Source organism: Blennius ocellaris (genome assembly GCF_963422515.1).
Source record: "Blennius ocellaris genome assembly, chromosome: 10".
Lineage (NCBI taxonomy): Eukaryota > Metazoa > Chordata > Actinopteri > Blenniiformes > Blenniidae > Blennius > Blennius ocellaris.
The window spans coordinates 12,213,526-12,235,125 of NC_137659.1; the positions used below are offsets into that span (position 1 = coordinate 12,213,526).

A 21,600-nucleotide genomic window follows, 5' to 3' on the forward strand; every position below is an offset into this window, starting at 1 on the left:
TTATTCCCTAGATATATCTAGCGACAGAAAAGACAAAAATAATAACACATTTGATCATATTTTGGAACCCTCCACACAATGCAAGCACATACTTTCATCGGTGCACTAAAAACACCTTTACGTTCATTATTGATGAGTTAGGACCAAAGAGAAGGAAGAAACAGAACTGATCTCTTGCAGGATGGTTATATCTGTAAAAACACATAGTTCACCTACAGTTTTTAAAAATGTGATGCATGCAACATGCAACTGATTGTTAGATTTTATCTTTAATGTTTACATTTTCCAACATTTGCTTGACAAACAAATTATTTGATCACATTTATGTTTCAGCTACATAGAATTATAATCCTTTGCTCTTGCAGGGATTATTTGAATGCACCCTGAATTGCCTGGAAAATGGCTGACTTCATTGTGCATCTTAGAAAAACAAAAACCAATCACATCTATCGAATTATTGTTTTTTTTAAAGTTATTTACAGTCATTTGCATATAACGTCAATATATGCAGGAACTTGATTAAGCAAAAAGCTCAAATTCTAATGTTCTGCTTTCTTCCATATTCATGATTCTTCTGTTACAGACACTTTAAACGTGTATGTGTGCACCCAGCTTGGCTTCAAATCTTTTTTTTTTTTTTTTTTTTCTACCGATGCTCTACTTTTCACCTTTTGAGATTTCAAGTATATCCTTAACTTTCGCTCCGTGATCGTGCTTTGGATCTGAAAGTCTGTGTTCTGGCACCTTGACTGAAAGCCCTGCAGTGTCCTCGGGCAGAAAGCTTGGCCCTGATGAGCAAGATAATCAGGCAACAGCGGTGGTTTCCATCTCTGACTCCAACAATACAGCACCCCAGGGGGGTTGATATGCTAAGCTGTAGCTTTATTATAATGCAGCGTGATGAGGCCTGTCATCAAAAGGCTCAGATTGTGAAGAGATTCATCTTCCGGAGCCCAGGCAGGCTACCTCATTAAAACTCAGGAGGGCTCAGGTGGGGTTGTGGCTCCGTGTGACCCTGATTTCCTCCTTGGAACATTTAAGAAAAATAAATCAAGCTTTAATAATGGGTCTGCAAAGGAATCGTTCTCCAGCAACAGGCTGGCCTGAATGGAATTCAAGAAAATGGTTATAACATATTAAAGTCTATATGCACATATACAGTATGAGCATGCATTATTTGACAGTGTTCAGGGGCACAAAAGAAGCTTGACTCACTCTTCTTGTAGAAAAAGTAACTCTGAAATCCAGACAGGAAAGACAAGAGGTAATGGTGTGATACCAAATAACAAAATAGACACATTAAAACATACAAAACCACAGTTGTCTTGAACATCATTAATTTCTCTTCACTGAAAAGCTCTAAACTGCAATTATTAAGCCTCTAGAGGATCACTGACATTACTTTAATGGTCTGGAAGGCAGAGAGTGTGATCACATACAGAGAGGCGCAGTATCACTGTGAACATCTGGCCTCACACAGGAAGTGTGAGAACTGAACAGGGAAATGACAATTTCAGTGGGGTTTCTTCAAGCCCGCTTTCCTTCATCGTGACTATGATTTGTTCCAAGCACAGATAACACAGTATGAACAGGGTTCTCGTTTTCCCGCTCAGCCGTGTTTCGCCCGACTGGAATAGTTTCCGCCATAAGATAACCAAGACTCAGTCAAATGTGGATGAATCAGACAAGCTTCTTGCAGTCAGATGAATGTCCATAAATCAGTTTTTAAAAGGGATTCCTTTTTTTTTTTTTTATTCTGAACATTGAGGAATTCATTGTGTGTCAATACAATACTTTGTTATGATACTTTTGGTTTACAAATAGGTGACATGTAGTGCTCTGCACGCTAATTGTGCAGTGCAGGATATTGTATCGAGCCAACTGTGTTCAAAAGCCAGGGACTTTGTATGGCTCTACAATTAAAAAGAAAAAATGCAGAGGTTTCGAACATGCTTATTCTTTTAAAACATGAACATTTCTGTTTTCATTTTTACTTAATTGGCACTACAAGGGCCCGCTTGGCTGCTCCTTTTTTTCTTTTTTTAAATTGGTCACTACTGCCACTTGTAGAGCTGCTAGTTTTGGTTTTAAAGGCGGAAGATTCAAACCATGGTCTCTCCCCCTCGAGGTCAAAACCTAGCCAGCACGGAAGATGATTGTATGCAGGATGTACTATAATGTGGTCTGAAAAAAACTGCTGCAGAAAAAAAAAGGAGATGATCACTTTAAAGCATGTGCATACGTGATCATTTGAATATGGATGGCAACACGGGAAAGTTAAAACCAGTGAATCCAAGCAAACCACAAATAAAGATAAACAGCTTTTCTGAAATTCACAACAATAATGACAAAACAGTCACCTCCCTTCCTTTCTCTTTCTGAATCCCGAAACACAGAGAAACGAATAAAAATGCAAATAAAACCACTTAATTTTATTTCCAAAACAAGTGACTGAAAGACTGCTGGATGAATGCGTCCACATCCCCCCCTTAAACTGACCAGTAAATTTATGCTGAAGTGGAGTGTTCGTTATTGCAGCACTTGCAGCACATTCTCTTCCTATCCTGCGCTGCCAAGGCACAGAGCAACTCCAGCACCGTGTTAGCATAGTTTATCAGCTCTGGGACTTACACAGGCATTACATGCTTATCAAACATCATTTTCTAGAGGAGCTGCATTGTGGGTATGTGGTGAAAATGAAGGATTTAAATGACGGATTGACTCCAAATCCCACCACAGCAGAAACATTGCATGGCTGAGAAATATATTTTTTGTAGAATCCTTACAGGTGATTGATTAAATTCAAAGCAGCTTGTCATGCAAATTGTCAACACTCTCAGCAGGGGTGGGAATGTTTACCTGGGAGTCAATTAAACGAGACACACGAGAAAACATCACCTGTTCAGATGACAATAGTTGCTAAATAGATTGACAGCGAGAGCAGCGTGACAATATTTCACCTGTTTCTCCTTCACTATTTCCTCATCGGCCCCGTTAAAGGCTATATTTTTTCCTGTTTCAACTCCATTAATTGAGCAATTAATTCCAAGTTGCATGGCAACTAAATCCAAATGTATTACATCGACGATCCTTAAAACTGTTCTGTAAATCAGATCTGAGATACTCTTAAAGGTGCAGTATGTGCAGTATCTTGTTGCAGGTTCAAAACATCTCAAAACAAGCTAATAGAATTAAGCAACGGGCCTGTGGGAGGTCTGAAAACATAAGTCTATGTTAACAACAAGTGTCCTCACATCCTCAGGCAAGGAGCAAGGCTCTCACAGGGATGAGACCTCCGACGTGTCCAGTAAGTGTTTGCCATGCCGTGAAGGCTGCCCCTTCTGCCGGGACGACACGCCCTGCCTCGTGCAGGAGGACGGCGCCCTGCGGCTCGCTGTGGCCTCCTTCCAGGGCCTGTGCATGGTGCTGGACCTGGCCAGCATGGTGGTGGTGTACCACTTCCGGAGAAACAAGGTGATCGAAGGCGGGGATCGGTGGGGGAGAGGGATGGGAGCAGAATACATTTAGTAGTGATTATGAAGCAAAGTGTCTTTATTTGATATCTTTATTAAAGTATGGAAGTCAACAGCAAGTCACATCAGCGATATGAACATCACCTGCTAAGTCCATCTAAGCTCTCTCATGCTGGTGCTAATCCCACCTCACTTTCCCTATTAGTGGATGAACAATGATATCAGGGGTAATTGAAAAACAAAAAGCTTAATCACTACCTTCAAATCATTGTGGTTCGTGGCCAATAATGTTGTACATTTGTAATTTTTCAATGTAATAAATCACATAATCATTAATTGTCATTCCTAAGTGATTTTCTTCAGATCTTTTCCCTTTTTTTCATTTCTTGTTTTGGATTTTTGTTTGTAAATTGCACATAATTTAAGTTATTCCATAGAATGTACAGAACAGGTATAAATAGCCAAGTAATTAAACTGCATTTTGATGGCATTTGCATTTTATATGCTTTCAACTATGGACAGAAATAGCCTGATGAGACACTTTTAATTGTATATTATCTCTTCTCGGAGCTAAATAAAGACGATCCACTTCATTTTATTAGCTTTCATTTTCTTCATTTTCTTCATTTTTTTAGTATGTTCCCTCAAATCTGAAACCTCACAGTTTCACAGCAAAGTTGTTGCATATTAGAGCCTCTGACAGAGAAATAAACAAAATAAGTATGTGATGCTTGCAGTGTAGGATAATTACAACCAGTCCTCAGGCAAACTTGAGTTAAATCTTTCCTACTGAGCTATTTATAGACATTTGTGTTGTTGCTTCAGACTCTCCCACATTACTTCAGCTCACAAGAAAAATCCCTCGAGAAGCTTACATTTACATTGAAAAAAAAGAAAAGAAAATTCTCTGTGTAGATAATTAAATGCTACCCAGAAAAGTTCTGCTGTCACTTTGTGTTTCAGAGAACATCCAAAATATATGTTGAATTATTATTTTTGTTCATTGGCTTTGTAAGAGGCATTGGTCTTATTTTCCTACAATGGCACGCAAGAAGGAGCTACAGCTCACTTTGAGAATTACTGTGAACAAACAGTGACGTCAATTTCACCACAACAGGATTTGAAAATCAAATTACAGCAGTCCCAAAGGACAACGCGACAAACGAGAGAGCTCCTGCCATCATTTAGGAAAACACGACGCAAATCCAGAACAAACATGTTTAAACAGCAGCAACATTACTGATACTTCAGCATGCTCATTAAGAGCTCTCTTTCTCATTAATAATCTGTGTTGCTGCTGAAACTAACTGCTATTTGATCTTCTATCTTATCTCATAACAACAGACAAGTATTTTAAATTTTTTATTTTAGGACCCTTTGGCATATAAATCCATAAATAATTATCCTCTCACTATCACTGATTGATGAGATGTCTGTTTTGCTTCCCTTGTGCACAGAGAATCCGTACGTCTGGGCTCATTCTGCTTGAAGCCATCTTGTTTGGGGCATTACTTCTCTACTTCCCAGTAAGTGTCTGCTGTGATCTCATGTGACTCCCCCAATGTCATCATGTGTTGATTACTGCTTCAGTTATATTTTTTTCTTCACACTTAGAAATGTTTTTTCTGACAAACGATCAACTATGCTTATGCCGTTAGTGATCATGGAGTTATTAAAAAGTGCATACGTTTTGTTTCTAATAGACAATTTTGATCATTTAGACAAACACATACCACTTTAATTCAACCAGTTATGCCGTTACTATTAAAAACAACAAACTAACTTCATCTAAACCATTAAAACTGTATTACATCCATCTTTCTTTTAAACTGCTTTGTCCATCTCACGGCCTATTCATGGTGAGCAAATAGTATACTTTAACAAAATAACATCTTGTTGGTGAGTGCTTTATACAGTGTATGCCTACTGCTCTTTAATATTTTAAAACAGCATATTTCATTTAATATTATTTATCATTTATTTAATTTTTTTAAGGCACTTGTTTCTTTTTTCTTTCTCCCAAGAATAAAGAAAATGACAAAGATTGAAGTAAATTAAACTACACTTATTACTTACTTACACTTACATTCATACTTTCAAAAAAAACCTTTGCAATTTCAACATGTTTGTCAAAAATGTTGTGAATCCTAAAACTTTTTTTCTTCTTTTTTTTCCATAAAATCTGCTGTAAGATCTGAAACCTACTCAACACCCAAAGTTGGCAAAAAACTGATTTCTGAAAACTTTCAACATGTATTTTCACTCCTGACTCTAGTTCGTGTTTGATTCGAAAGTTGCGCCAGTATTTAGTTTGAAGCTCAGAAAAATAGACAATAAATCTACTATAGGAGCTCGTTACTGTTATAGTGCCGTCTGATCACTGTCTGGACTACGACAAAGGGTTGGAATCACAGTTGACGTGTCGTACAGTACAAGCGGCTCCTATTCTGAGCGTGTCATCACGAGCCTTTGTGTTGTCTGCGAGTGTGAGTGGGTCCACGTGGGCGTGCGCCAATGTGCAGTGTATATATGTGTGTTTGCGCTTGTGCACTCAGCCCACGGTGCACCTGGAGTGCTGCGTCAGAAGCCCCATCTTTAGAAGGGAAACAGATGGAAGAAACCTGCGCGCCATGTTAACAGGGAGATCTGATGCAGCCTGGGAATTGACTCCCTTCAAAACACTTGCACAGACGGCCAACCATGAGCCACTGCTCCTCTCAAACATAAAGCCTGTTGGCTGGCCATTTGCAGAGATTGGGGTGGGGGTGGGGGGGGTGGGGGGGGGGGGGGGTCTGTTGGGAAGAAAGAGAGAGAACGTTCTCGACTCGCAGGATAAAGGTTTTGTTCATGTGCTAACGTTTCCAGGAAGGTTACGATAACTCAGATATTGATATTCGGTATTTACCACAATCGTTATTTTTGCTGCAGGAGATAAAGTGCCGCACGCTGATAGGTCTTTCATTATGTCACCACACTTTGCTTCATCTCGCCTCCATCCATCCACTCTCCCCCCAGTTTACCCAAAGGATCGCTCAAGCACTAAAAATAGCTCCTCAAAAATCTCCAGCCACTCTCCCACGTTCACACACACTTGGGTGGAGGGTCTCAACCTCCCTTTGCACCTCTATTTGTCCATCTTCTTTTCTACATTTCTTGGTGCTTTCCTCGTCGTCACTGGCTTTTGCTTCTTCTTTTTTCTTTTCTTTTTATTACAGCCCCCTCTCCCCTCATGTTTTCCTTTCAGTTCCTCCTCTGCATGTTCTCTCTCAGTCTCACCTTTGTGTCTGTCTTCTTTCCCGCAGTCTTTACGTTTGTTGCTACTGCTTGCTGTTTTTTTTTTGTTTTTTTTCATCTCCTTGCCACCATCACAAGCCTTCTCAGCTGCAGCTGCTCCGCTCTGGTGCGCAATGCATTTTTAAACAGTCCATCAAGTTCTTGCACAAGTTGTTTTAAAAATACTTCTGCTGATTAATTGATGGAGGAGGCATGGGAGATTGGACACAAACCAAGAGAGCCACCTTCTCTTCAGCGCAATATCAAAACGTGGCATTGCATTGTGGGCTTAATGGCCATAAAGTCAGTCCTGCAGAATGGGTGTGATGCCATTTGCATCTGCTCATAATATGTGTGTTTCTGTGTATCTGTGCAGGCAGAACAGGGGGGGAAAGATGTGTGTGTGTGTGTGTGTGTGTGTGTGTGTGTGTGTGTGTGTGTGTGTGTGTGTGTGTGTGTGTGTGTGTGTGTGTGTGTGTGTGTGTGTGTGTGTGTGTGTGTGTGTGTGTGTGTGTTTCTCACGTTTTCTGAACGTTAGTGTGCTTGAATTTGCATTTCTGCATTCATGTGCAGCATGTGGGTGTAAGAAGCAGCCTGGCCTACTTTTTACCGCTTGTTTTCAGAATGGTGGTATTTTGTTTTGGCCCATCATGCAGCCCAGGCAAGACTGTAAAGACTGCATGCTGGTTCAGGAGGAGGGAGAGATGAAGGCGCCTTGTAAGATGCAGGTTAGCATGAGAGTGAGGAGAAGGCACAGAAGATCGGAAAGAAAGACATGAGGGGAAATAATTGCTTTTTGAATAAACATGGGGTGCTTTTACTCCCTATTAATCTATTAATTTATTCCACAATGACAGCTCCACCCATAAACAGAACTGCATTTTATTTTGTGTTGTAAAACTTTAAATCAACCTTGTACGAAGATAAAAGATCTTCATCATTTGATGAACTCTTTCAGAAAAAGAAAGTTGCTTTGAGATGCTTTATTCCTGGATGAATGAGAGTATAAAGACCCTAAACAATGCAAACAGAAGCTATTTAGTTCTAATTTCTCAAGACAATTAAACTGCGAACCTGCTGCTACTCATGATAATATTATTATTGTAGCACGTTGTGAAACTTTAACACGTTTTTCTGTAGACTTAACTCCTTATTCAGCCTCTTTTGAGGAGTAAAAGTGCATCCACACTGGATTTTAGCAGTCTTGTAAGGTTACAAGCAGTGCAACTACTATACACTGTGTAACCGGTGTTATACACAGCACTTAGTTTGATATTCCACTGAGCATAAAACCAAACCTGGACTTGAACCGGGGACCTGGGAGTTGATTGCCACAATTTTATCTCCCATGAAGCCTGCAAACTATTGTTTTTGTGTCATTTTGTGCTGTATTAGTGGCTGTCGCCAGTAGAAGCAGTCACACTGTGAGGCGTTTTCACATTCCTGACACTGTCAGATGATTTTCTCGGGCTGTCTCTGGTCACACAACTGTGACACCCCCTTCTGTGACACCCCTCTCACTGTACGATTTTAAGCCAGAGTCGAAGACGCGATTGCTCGTCATTCATCCAAGAAAGCCAAGATTCCTCAGTGTGTCAGCTTTAAAGCGGGAATATTGAGACCCTTTTTCATGTCTGTGTCTTTGGAGCATAAAGAGGCAGTGGCAGCTCGGTCAAACAAGATCTGTTAAGAAAACATCCGCAAACACCTCTGTTCACAGGTATGAATGATATGTGTCGCTATTCCCCATCTGCCCGACAATGCGGTGCAGCTATAGCACAAGAATCCACAGATTTATTCATAGGATGGATCATGAGCTAAAAGAAAAACATTTCAAACAATACCACAACGTAGATAAATTCTAATTTGCTTAGACATCAGACAACTAAAAAAAAAAAAAAATAAACAAAACATAAACATGCATTGATGGACTTTATTGTGAGATGTGTTCTGTGTTGCCCCACATCTTAGGTCTTTAAATCTTTTTTGAATCACTTCACTGATTTTCTTTTTCCCACAGCTTTGACTCCAATAACAGATCATCTTCCATGTTGCGATCTTCTTATCTCATTTTTTTTTTTTGTGCTAAATTCAAATGTATTTATTTGCTGTAACACTCCGGTATGTTCAATAACTTTCTTAAACATCAAGTCCAGCTCTGTGATATTATGTCTGATTTTGTGCGTCTGGGGGCTCACAGCTCCATGCAATCACTACATGGCGAACACACAAACTGACAGAAATGATATTGTCTCTAACACGATCTTAAAGCATGCTCCCCTGATCACTGCATGCAATGTCACTCAGAGTGTTATTTTTAGCTTATCAGCTGCCAAATGCACACAATTTCTATTTGTGTGAGCCTGCAATTTCCTACATAATCAAAGTGAATAAAGCCCTTCATCTGCATGAGGCTTGGTTTCATCTCACAGAATTTCATATCATTCAATAATGGTCATTGCCGGCTAATGTAGCTGCTTGATCTAGACCTCTATCATTGGGGGGATGTGAAAGGCACACACGCATTTAGACAGGTTTTTTTAAGGCTATTTTTGGATTGTGGAGGCAGCTGGAATACTTTGAGAATACTTTCTTGTTATTGCAGATTTTAGGCTTTCTAGTTGTGAGGCAACAGTGTTAACCAATGCACCACCACGCCATCCAATTGTTATCCGAATCCTGAATTTTACATTCAAATTCATCCCTTTAATGTTTTTTTAAATTTTATTTTTTTTAATGAAACAGCTTATGGTATTAATGTTGTGCATCACAATTATCTTTTTGCCTCACTTGAACACTAAGTGTCTTTGTTGAAATATCAACGTGATAATTTGAGATGACACGTCGTCTTTCATTTAACACACACGTGTCTGTCTAAGGCCTACTTGGTAACTTATCAGATCCTGGGCTGCGGCATTAAAAAGGAACAGCTGTTCTTGGCTGTAAAATGGACCTGGCTCCCCACACACCCTCATGACCAGCATACCAATAGCAGACTTGGCACTGCGAGGTTGTGATGAGGGTGGCGGATTGAGGGAAACTGTTACTGCTGTGCTCTGTGTGTCACGGTCTTAATCAGGAGGTGTGAGAAATGTCTTTGTACCCGAGCTGAGCTGATGGGAGAGCCTGAAAGGTGGAAACAGGGATGTGCTGGCTGTGTACCTGCACACTTCCAAATTGGGTACGGTCTATTGTTTTGGTTTCTATTAATACGTAGATCATTCGATGAGAAATCTCAACATACATACATGTTTGTTAAACGCAGACAAGGATTTTATATTTTCATCATCTCTTCATCATGTCTTTGGATTTCTGCGTGTGGTATCAAGCTTCCTCTGCGATTCATGTATTCCAAATTCCACATTAGTCTCCTTTTTCCTTCAGCGCATCTCATAGCCAGACTGTTACAGCCTCGGGGCTGGCTGGTTGCCTGGCTGAGTTTTCCACAGATGTTCTGCTTTTTCCCTGAAAAAGAAAGATGAGGTTACAGGTGCTGTGGTTACTGAAGCTTAATTACTCTGCCGTCTCTTGAATGCCAAGGCTTTGTGAGAGCAGGGATAAATCACTCGACGTATTGCTCCCAGATCCTTAATGACACATTCATTATGATCCATTTGAGGGTAAGTGGAAAGAGGAGGAAACTCTGACCTTCAGTTGTTTATCAGTTTGAGGCAAATACGAAGCGGGTGCATCATCCAAAAGTCTTTTTCTTCCTCACAAAACCTGCCTGAGTGAGACACATATTGTCATTTTGCTGTACATTTTGCAGATTTCACAGCCCGTTTTTGTGACTATTGTTGTGAGAAAAAAAATCCTGCAATTTGTAACATGTATTTGTAAATTTTGGTTTGCAAGAACTGACAAAAGTATTAAGACATGCACAAGGGGAAAACACTGTGTTAGGAGAATTTCATTTAAAAGAAACCATGAATATATATATTCAGCTTGGAATGTGTTTATTTAAATGTTTTGATTTAACTTTTTGTATATTTCACAATATACATTTTGTATTTGATTACAACTGCTAGATTGTGATTTAAATGTTTCTGTAAATGTTTGCTGTCCTGTGTAGATCATCATCCAATTCAGGATTTGTGGAGCTCATATTGCCTAACAAATTAAGTCATACGCATGAGAGTTTATTTAGTGTTATGGTCAACCTGCCACATATCTTCCAGAGTCACGTGGATCTTATTTAAATCCATCTGAGTTTCCCTGTTAGGTTTTTAGTCACTTTGCAGTGCACACAAAATAGTGCAATTCTCCAGATCAGACAATTGAAATCTGAAACAATTTTAAACTCATTACTGTAAAAGGTTCTGGAAGAGGTGATAGCGAAATATTCTGAGACTTATAAAAAACAAAGCATACCTGATTGAAACTTGGCCGCTGTGCCCTTTGAAGCCCAGCTCTCAGCTCTTCTGCCAGGCTTAGATCTCTCCCTGGGAGTCCCCATCCTCATGCATGTCAAGTGCCATCTGCTAGGTGCACTGGATCAACTCCAGTTACAGTAATAACCATGAGAAGACACTGTGTCTGGTGCTTTGGCGTGATCGAGCATCCAAGACATTTTCGCGTTCTCTCGGAGTGAAAGTTAAACTCAAGACTGACATGATGTGCGGCACAAATCCATGATGCAAAACCCTGTGAAGCAGTCAATTGACTTTGCATTGTAGTCATACTTAGTGTGGAAGGGGTTTTTCCTGCAAATCGTCCTGTTAAAGTGGAACATCAGCAACAAATCTTACATTTAGTAGAGCTTTAATGTCAGACCAAAAGCATTCACTTGGTTTTTGTGTGAAACAAAACTTGCACTCATATTTTAACTGGTCCAGTGTTATGCTTTACTTTTTGCTTATAATTACTTAGTTCATAGCCCCAAAGGAGTTAATGGATGTGAATAAAGTCTCAAAAGGTCCTATAAAACATATGGTTCTGCAATCTGTTGCAAAACCATATTTTTCAACAGGCCAGGGAGGAAGAAAAAAAATTTATTGTAAGAGTTACTGCAGTTAAAGACTTTGCAGGTAATGCAAATTAAACAGCATCCCGCGAGAATAGTTATGCTGTTTCTTTTCAGTGGATCCCAACATCTCTAAACCATGAAATTGTATAGCAAGAAAATTACGGTATTAGGAAATGACTTGCATGACAAGCATGTATGGAGTGGAATCCTCCCACACTTGGAAAACCCAGATTCACATCAAAATTAACATAGAAAACATCTTCCCAATCTGTTTAGAAGATGTGTATCTAAAATGTGGGTGATTCGGGTATTCTTCACGTCACCAGAACTAAGCACGTAGCCACAGACTTCCCATTTTGCTGAGCTGCATCCAAATACAGAGAAATGCATCTGTAATAGCATTATAAATGGAAGCCGCGATCTTTTCTGACTTTTGTTTGACACTCGTCTTCCTCAGCTTCTGTCACAGTCTCGTCCAGAACTGTAATGGCTGCAAATAAACTTCTCATCAAGTAGAAAATGATGGGCTGACATTTGCCACCTGCACATTCTTTGCTTTAGTGGAAATCCCACTGAGAAGCAAAAGCCGACAATTCACATATTGAAAGAGGTTTTGCATAATAGAGGCAGATACAAAACAGAATGCAAATGAGGACACTCATATTCCACATGCGCTCCCTTTACAGAAAATCACATTGTCACCTATCACTTCTGATACTACCCTTCAAACTTTTATTTCTAATGCATTTTGGCAGCTGACAAAGCAACATGTATCTAAAAGGTGGATGTGGGAGCTGTGGAGGTGTGAGATGTCTGCAAGGCCAAATCTGCCACCAGCTCCGCTTCTCACACGCAAACACACCTCATTTTGCTTTTTCTGGTTTCGTCTCAGTAAAGGTGAGAGAAAAGGGATGCATGTGATTCTGTGTTAAGCTTATTGCGTGATGTGTGTGTGTGTTGGTGCAAACACTAACACTACATGTATGTCTCTCCATAGGTGATGATCTTGTACTTCAATCCCAGCGTGTTTCGATGCATCCTGCTGAGGTGGGTTCGCCTCCTGGGCTTTGCCATCATGTACGGGACTGTCATCCTCAAGCTGTACAGGTAAAGAAAACTCAACACCCAAGGTACTTGAATCAAGAAAAATGTGCTAATCGCCATATTTTTAAACTGAAAAATCCGTTCTGTAGTCTGGCTTTTATACTTTGTGATTGATACTCCTCTGTGTGTATTTATATCATCTTATCTTCTTCTGTATTAAAATTTTTTATAAGCTTTGTTTATTTTATTTTAACTTTTAAAAATGAACATATTTTTATATTTTCATGCTTTACTTCTGGATTTTTCACTTCTTGTATGATTTTGCATATATTAATTATAGTAACAGTTTATATGTTAAGCATGTTGTTTTCATATTTCAGAAATGTATCGATCAACACATTTTATTTTATCATTCTGCATTCGTATTTCACACAAGTCTGAAAAGTGCTCCGAAGCTCAAGATTGATTGATGTGGGATTTGGCGCGTTATCTCTACTTGATATGAATTATTCCCATTGTAATGAAGAGCCAAAACTGAAAATACAGACATCTCTCATCTCCTCATATTAACTTTCCCACCAGTTACTCCTTCTCTCTTTCAATAAGTGAGCACTCTCATCCCCCGCACACATGTATTCATATAAGCACATTTGAATTTCACATCAAAAATGCTTTCCCCCATCCACTTGCCGACTTCCTGTTCTTCAGCTGTGAGCAAGTGTTGCCGAGATGGAAGAAGGAGGTCAGAGGCCGACACAAGTGTTCCCTTGGCAAAATTACCAATCTTTTTTTTTTTTTTCCCTTTGAGTTCTCCTGGTGGGAAGTGTGCCCCGAGGTGCAAGCGCTCACAGCCTGGTGCTGCTGAATATATCAAATGAGATAGATTTGTCACAGTCTGATAGAGGGAATGTATAGGAGGAGTGAAAGTACAGAATTGACTACTTTTCTATACGTCTGGATGGTGATCTATATATTTACATGCTCTGAGTCTCTATGGCTTATTTATTAACTGTAAAAGAAATAACTGCGGAATATGAACCACAACACTGATTGCTGCGCAGCTTTTAAACAACTTGTACACGTCGACTGTCTCATATGTTCTTTGTAAAATGTGTTAATTAGTTTGAGAAAGTCCTGCATAAGATTATGATAATTTTAGTTGACTGACACCAATTCCCATTTTGTTTTTGTTTTGTTTTAGTTAATCCTCAAAGCATTTTGGGGGAAACACACTAGTTTTTAATTGTATTGCGGTGTGTAGTATAATGTCTGTGTGCATGCGTGTTAGTTTTTGTAAATTGCTTCAAAAGTATTTCAGTGTCTGAAATGCGTATTACAAAACTATACTAAATTTACCTGAGTAGTTTCCTATGTTAACATCCAGAATTGTTCCTCTCGCAGGCTCTCCAATTGACACATTGCAATATAAACTAACCCAACATACCGAAAGAACATGAATGAAATGCAGTTTCTCCCTCCCTTAATTCATGTGGGCATGTTAGTAAGAGCAACAGCCGGAGGCGTGAGTTGTCAGTTGGACAGAGAGTAATACCACCTATGCTGCTCATTATGGTGTCAACCGGCAATTTGTGGCACTCTGACGCTTCCTCTCTTCTCCTCGCTCTCTCGCTCAGGGTCTTAAAGGTGTTCCTGTCCCGCACGGCACAAAGGACCCCTTACATGACCAGTTGGCGGGTCCTGCGGCTGCTGGCTGTGATTGTTTTGGTGGTGCTGTGGTTTCTGGTGGCCTGGACCTCTGCCGTGTGCCAGAACCCGGAGCTGAGCCGAGCCCTGATCACCGTGGGGCTCACGCCAGAGGGGCTGCAGTTCAGCATGTGTCTCCTGGACCGGTGGGACAACATGATGGCTGTTGGTGAGCATGTGAATTCTGTGAATTTCCAATACACTTACTTCTCAAATAGATTTATTGGTGACTTGTCTGGTTGACCCAAGGCATTACAGGGTGTCTCTGTATACATCCAAAAAGCAAACTCCAACAGGGAGCTGGATTCTTCTGTTTCAGCTGCTGTTAACATGTTGTTCCATTGGATCAGGGTTTGACATGAGACTCTCTTGCACATGAGCACATCACCTCGTCCTGCTCCAGTCAGCCTCACTGGTCTGTATACATACAGGTGGATATCATATCTGGGTGTGTTAGTCAAGCTTTCAAAACTTTTAATTCAGTTGTGTGAACATGTTTTTACATAGACTTTTATTGTGTAATATCTAATGATAGAATAATCATGATTTGCAATAGAACATTAGTAAAAAAAAAAGAGTCAAACCTAAAATGCAATAATTTGACCATCTTATGACAGTTATTTTGAATTTGATCGTAGTGCCACATAACACAACGTATGTGTGGGAGGTCTGTAGTCCCATTCTAGATGGATTGTCATTGCTCAGGAGGCCTTGTTCTCTGCTTTGATTCTTCCCTCAGACCATTTTAAACCACCTGTGGCTCAAAGAAGATGACTGTATTAGACTGGACTTGGACTGCCTTCTTATGTGGCTTCCCAAGCCCGTGCAGTGGTCCATAGAAAGATTCTTCTTTCTTAATGCAGGGTTGCCTGAGGGTGTGATGATCTATCCATCCAGCTTCTATGCTGCTTTATCTATTTCAGGGTAAGACCTTGTGCAGCCAGACAGGTCACTGGGAAAACACAGAGATCACCAAACACAAACCGGACTATTCAGAATATGCAAACTCCACACAAAACGTCCTGGACTTAAACCCGCAACGTTCCCACTATGAGATCAGAGTACTAACCACAACACGACAGTACAGCATTGAAAACTGACATTCAGCCCGAACCCTTGTGCACAGAGTATGATTGTGGAACAGACAGGAGGAGGGGCTCAGGCGGTGTCCGATGTCGACCCAGTTCAAAAAGCAGTACAAAAAATGTTTTCAGAATGTATAGGGAGGATAAATAATATTTATATTATTTATTTACTAATCTTCTAGTAAATAACTACAGGGTTGTGGAGTAGCTGATGGTTGAGGTGGAGAAGGGATAGGAGTTTATAGGCTTCATCTTACACCTTTGCAAATATGATGGGCCATCATTTATCTTTTTTTTTTTTTTTTTTTTTTTTTTTTACTTTGCTCTGCATTTGTCTGTTTTGTTGTGGGGTTTTTTTGGGGGTTTTTTTTGTTCTTGTTTTGTTGTTGTTGTTCCCACATGAAAAAGCACCAGGAAATGACTGTGTTGTATTTGGTGCTATATAAATAAAGTTGAACTGAATTGAATGTCCGAAATAAACTTTTTCAATTCAATTCAAAATTATTCTCGAGACACAATAGTCCAACCATATATTGTATTTCCTTCTGAATGATCCAACCATCAGACTGTGGCAAATTGCTCCTACAATTGTATAACATTGCAAATCAATGCACCCTCCTAATTTACATTTTACACTTTGTCCCAACCATATACATTAACTATACAGTTTACATCACTTCAGGTTGGTTTTTTTTTCGTTAGTTTTGTTTTGTTTTCATGATCCTTATAATTTCCTGTTTAAAGTTGTACAGTAAAAGTCCAATCAAACTAAAAAATATATTTTGTTGACCTTTATTTGGACTGCTCACATCTGTGGGGACAAACAAAGAATAACTGCAGCATTTTGGCACCAGTGTGAGTGGTTAAAGCCCCCAAAAGGAGCCTTGTCAAAAGCTAAATGACTACCAGACGCAGAATGGCAAAAAAAACTAAAAACTCTTGACCTCAAATGCAGTTTTCAGCTTGCGGACATCCTCTTATAGGTGTAAGGAGCCACAGCAAATAGACTGCAGACAAAAAGAGTGGAGTTTTCCAAAGTTTTCAGCCTTCAAATAAAGTTCATCCATTGTGGTATAGTAACAGAAAATAGGATGGATAAAAACGTACAGGCCAGTGGAACATTGATATGCTTTGATGGGCTTCCTGCTGGAGATACAGATACCTGTTTCAGCAAGACGTAAACTGCTCAAAAAGCATGTTCCCTGTTTGCCAGGAGGTGTGATTGTGGTATAATGGCTCCTTTCATTCAGCTCCATGTACTCACAGCAGCATTTTGAAAAGCCTCCGCTTCCAATTCCACGTTCAATTGATGCATTTTTGAATGCTAACAATGGTGCCCATCATTTTATTCCCCTTTCCATCATACACACGGTGTAATAAATGGCTCTGCATGGAAAGTTAACAATGGGCCGCTGTAACCGACAAGATGGAGTACCGTTTTCTGTTACTGTAAGTAGGACTGCCACTAATGTTAAAGCACAGCCCGCCCACAGGCAAGAGGTACCACCATCATTTATTCAGACAGTCTTTTATCAGAAGCATGTCTTCAGGGAGTTTCCACAAGACGCTTCTATCTCGTCTGCACCACAGAAAAATCTATCACTGGATAAAATGATGAGATGTTATCTGGGAAAACATAAATTATTAACTTTTTTCTTTTTTTATGCCTACTGGTGGGAAGGTGGGTTAGTGGGTAGCTCTCACATCAAAAATTCCGCCAATCCAGTCTGAGTGAGGAGAACTTTCTGGGCAGGGCTGCATGTTCCCCCTGTGTTTTTTCCTCTGGGTGCATTTGGGGATAAATGGTATAAATTTCAATATGAATGAGTGTGTGTGGTGTTTTTGTTTGCCATTCTGTGTTTGGAGTGACTGAAACCATCAACTCCAACACTTATTTATCCCCTAAATGTGATCCCACATTATAGAAGATGCAGCAGTGATTAAGTCCCTCCACATTAAAACGTATTAATGTCCAGGACAACATTAATGAGTAGTCATAGTAGCCATCGATACCAATATCGTTTTGATTGATATTTTCTTTCCTGGTTCTGGTCCCACCTTGTGCCCTAATAGTAAACATCCTTTAAGAATAAGTACTTGTGGTGCGGTAACACGCATTTAAAGTAACTAATGTGCTATGAAGTTGCAGTTACTGTCCCTCAGACATCCTCCAAGGCCCAGATGGCCTCACATATGTGTTAAAGTCGTTTCTTAAAGGCAGATTCTTGAAGCAGGAGGCACTGATGTGCACCTTACTGAAGCCAGTCTGTCAGCAGGGAAGACTAATCCTGTTTGGAAAGAGGAAAAGGACGGATCCCTGAACGATGCTTGGCCTGCCTCTGAAAGCTGATAGACAGGCAGACAGAGAGAGTGGAAGAGGCAGGGAAAAAAGAAGAAAGGAGCCTGTGAAGTCTGAAGCTTGTAAGGGTTGTGGGCAGCGATGCAGAGCGAGCTGAGGAGGGATGGACTTTTCAGAGGAGAGTGGAAGAGAAGAGGGGGTCGCGAAAGGAGGACGGCTAAGGATGCTCTGGAGACGGGGCTGAGGACCAGCATCTTCAGAGACAGTGTGTGCGTGCGTGCGTGCGTGCGTGCGTGCGTGCGTGCGTGCACGCGGGCGTGCGGGCGTGCGTGCGTGCGTGTGTGTGTATGTGGCTGTGACAGCCTACAACAAACACAGCACTTTAGAAGGAATTAAACAAGTAGCTCACAGGAAATCCCTGTGTTCCTGCAGCTCAGTGTGAGTCGGTGTTTATTTCTTCATACCTTTTACCCAAGATAGGAAACCAGGGAGCCCCGCTGTTTGTTCTGACAGCCTGTGCGAAAACACACCCGTGTCCTGAGACTCCACTGAAGGACAACAAGCACCCTGCAATACTGCTTTGGAGGGTTTTTATTTACCATGTCATGCTGGTGAAAAATTTGCCTAATTGCTTTTCCATGTTTTTGTTCATTTTGTAATGATACCAACAAGAGAACACGCGTCGGCCTGAATATACATAATCTATCCTATTTTCTGCTAGAATGCGAAACAAAACAGAGCTGATACAAAGCACTGCTGATGATGCCAACAATAAGTCATTCATGTGAATCCACAATTAATCTATATTAATCAGAACTGTTATCACTTTCCTCATGTAAGCAAGCTCTTCATGCATCCCGATACAGAGGCTAAGTACCCTGTAATTAGTGATGATTAATAGACGAAACCCATTCATAAATATTAATAGGCAGTAATCACTGTAAAGACTTTATGGACTCGTATGCCAACACAATCCCTGGCACTGTTCTTAGATTTAGTAGCAGTTTCTGACAGCAACTAAAAGCAGCTTTAAAATTATGGGATTTTTATATGCATCATATCACAACCTAGTAAATTGTTTTTACATTTGCCAGCACATTGTCTTCCCTAACAACAATGAAGGATGTATAATGTTTGTTCTACTCTGGAGAAAAAAACATGATATATTAGATCGCTTCAGGACATTATTTCATATCTACAAAATGCAGCAACGCTAAAGAAATTTCCTTCTTCACATCCAAAAGTAATTACTATTGATTTTTGAAACTGATGTTCTTCAAAATTTCATTACACTGACAATTTAGATGATAATGAGCTATCGGTGCACGCACTCTGAATTAGATTGATAGCAGTGAAGACAGCCAGCTTTTTACATACACTCTGTAAATTGCTCTCAGGCTGTGTGACCTGTGTGAGACGTCATGGAATCAGAAAAGTGCCAATATACTGACCAGAAAAAAACTTCCTCACAGGGGACGTCTCACATCCACAAGCAACATTCTTCAGATGAAGTTTTTTATTAAAACAAAACTTCGAAAATGGAAATTACCACATTTTATATAAAGCCCAGTCAGGTTATTTTCCTTTTTAGCTTCTGACTGAAAAATATGATACAGATTGATTCATGCTTCATGTCATAATGTGATGTTGAAGCTGCCAAGTTGTCAAACATGGTATTGTAATAGAAACAGTGATACTGTGTGAGCACATGTGCGTGCGTGTGACCATTAAACTAATAAAAACATAACATTTTGAAATGGGCATCTTTGATTAATATGGGTAAACAACAATTTATTAATTTGTGTCAAAACCTGAACCTGATTAAATGGTGTTGAATTGTATTACGGCAGTAAAAGACTCAGAGAGGTGCGCAGGGCCTCTTAAAAGTGGAATTTGACAGAACAATTAAATGTCATGAAAATAACTAAATTATTGTCGCTACTATTATTATATCGTGTATCAAATTCCCATTGTTCCCTGTTTAATTGCCTGCCAGTCAAAAAGTCTGATTACATTTACTATGTTGATGCAAAAGTGACTCAGTTCATGCAGCTTTGCTTCTGCGCTTAAATAAAAACCAAAAGGATAAGATCTGATGAGCAGAGCAAAGGCTCAGCTGCAAAAAAATACAACAGCTAATTAGGATAAACTCAGAAGAGGCAGCAAACATGAAGTATGTGTCTACTGTTGCACATAAAAATCACCATGAGTGCTCATGATGCTCTCTTCTAATGCCTCGAAATCCTCTCCAGTGACGATTTAAAACCATCTAAACTGAAGATTTACCTTAAACAAAAGCAGGTGTAATCCATGAGCTTCTAAAGATGTCATATTGCAGTGAGGACAAAACACAAATATGATTAAAAGTTTGAAAATCTCTGCACTGTGAGGAAAAGAAAACTCCATAATCCTAAAAGTGTCAAGTCTGTGTCACCAGTCATTGTTTACAAGCATATATTGAGGCTCATTTTACAGTTTCTATCCACCATGTTCATATAGAAACACAACCGCTGGAGAAGACACAAAGGCTGCATTTAATCCATGCGTGCATTTATTGGTGCAGCGGGGTCTGTTTGTGCTGGGCTGCTAAAGGTCACCCACTCGTCTTGCCAAGTGAGGAGAGCTCAACTCTCGGTTAAGAACAATGTGTGGACAGTTTTCATGAAACAATACAAAATGTCCAACACAGATGGCCCTGGCCAGAGCCACATGTCCAATAACTTGTTTGTCGTCCTTTAAAAAAGCCTAAATATGAGTAAGTCGCACTTATTAGCCATGTTGTGGCAAAATCACACCATGAAACAACATGGAACCACAAAAATGTTCAGAATTATTTTCATGTCTGTATTAAAATACCAATACAAACAACCTCCTGCAATCAAGAGGGATTGAGTGTATTATTATATTTATCATAGCTTTTTAATCAAGCCTCCTTGTTTTCCCATTTTGCTGCTCAGCTGAGTTCCTGTTCCTGCTGTGGGGGGTTTACCTGTGCTACGCTGTCCGGACCATTCCCTCCGCTTTCCACGAGCCGCGGTACATGGCTGTGGCCGTCTACAACGAGCTCCTCATATCAGCCATCTTCCACATCATCAGGTGGGTGCAGAAACAGATCTGAACCGAAAGGGAGGCAGAAACTTGTGAGTGACGAAGGAAAAGAGGAGAACCGAGGTTGTAAGAGAGATGAAAACAGGTACAGCTGTTGAACCTGCATTTCTCAGACGTGCCAAGAATCTATATGACAATACAGTTTTAAAAACAAAGATATATGGCAAGAGGCTGACTGCAGTTACTGTTTTTTTTTTTTGTTTTGTTTTTTTCTACTGCACAACCTGTTCTCTGATCAAAATCATGGGAATACTCTTCTGTTGGAGTTGGCATTATAAGTGCAGCACGTGTCAGATGAAAGGCAAACAGTTCAGCAGCCCCTTCATCAGGGAAATGAACGGCGTCAGCAGAGCACTGTATAAGCCAGTTGAAAGGAGGTGAATAAAATATGTCTTCCCTCGGCAGAGGCACCGCATAGACGTACTGTGCCAAAGCCTAAAATAAACTCTCTGTGCCCTGCTGCTGGCTGTCTCAACCCGTCTGTCTGTGTCTGTCTCACGGAGGTGGATAGGAATCTAACTCGGCGATTCTTTGAATATTTCAAATGTCCTTTATGAGTTAGTGATTATTAAAACCGAGGTTACCACTTCGCTTTATCTACAAAAGTAAGATTGCCTTAAAGGTTGCGATAATTTGACTTTCACTGTC

General features: G+C 40.1%; 1 protein-coding gene across 1 annotated transcript in view; it reads left to right on the plus strand.

Moving 5' to 3' along the window:
- Positions 1–21,600, plus strand: part of gpr158b (G protein-coupled receptor 158b) — a gene marked incomplete at both ends in the record, with an annotated part of 61,488 nt that overhangs the window by 28,607 nt on the left and 11,281 nt on the right. Inside the window, 5 exons of the mRNA XM_080504133.1 lie at positions 3,263–3,474; positions 4,931–4,999; positions 12,710–12,819; positions 14,391–14,629; positions 20,802–20,940. Of these exons, the coding sequence (XP_080360259.1) occupies positions 3,263–3,474; positions 4,931–4,999; positions 12,710–12,819; positions 14,391–14,629; positions 20,802–20,940 (769 nt within the window). The remainder of the gene's footprint in view (positions 1–3,262; positions 3,475–4,930; positions 5,000–12,709; positions 12,820–14,390; positions 14,630–20,801; positions 20,941–21,600) is intronic.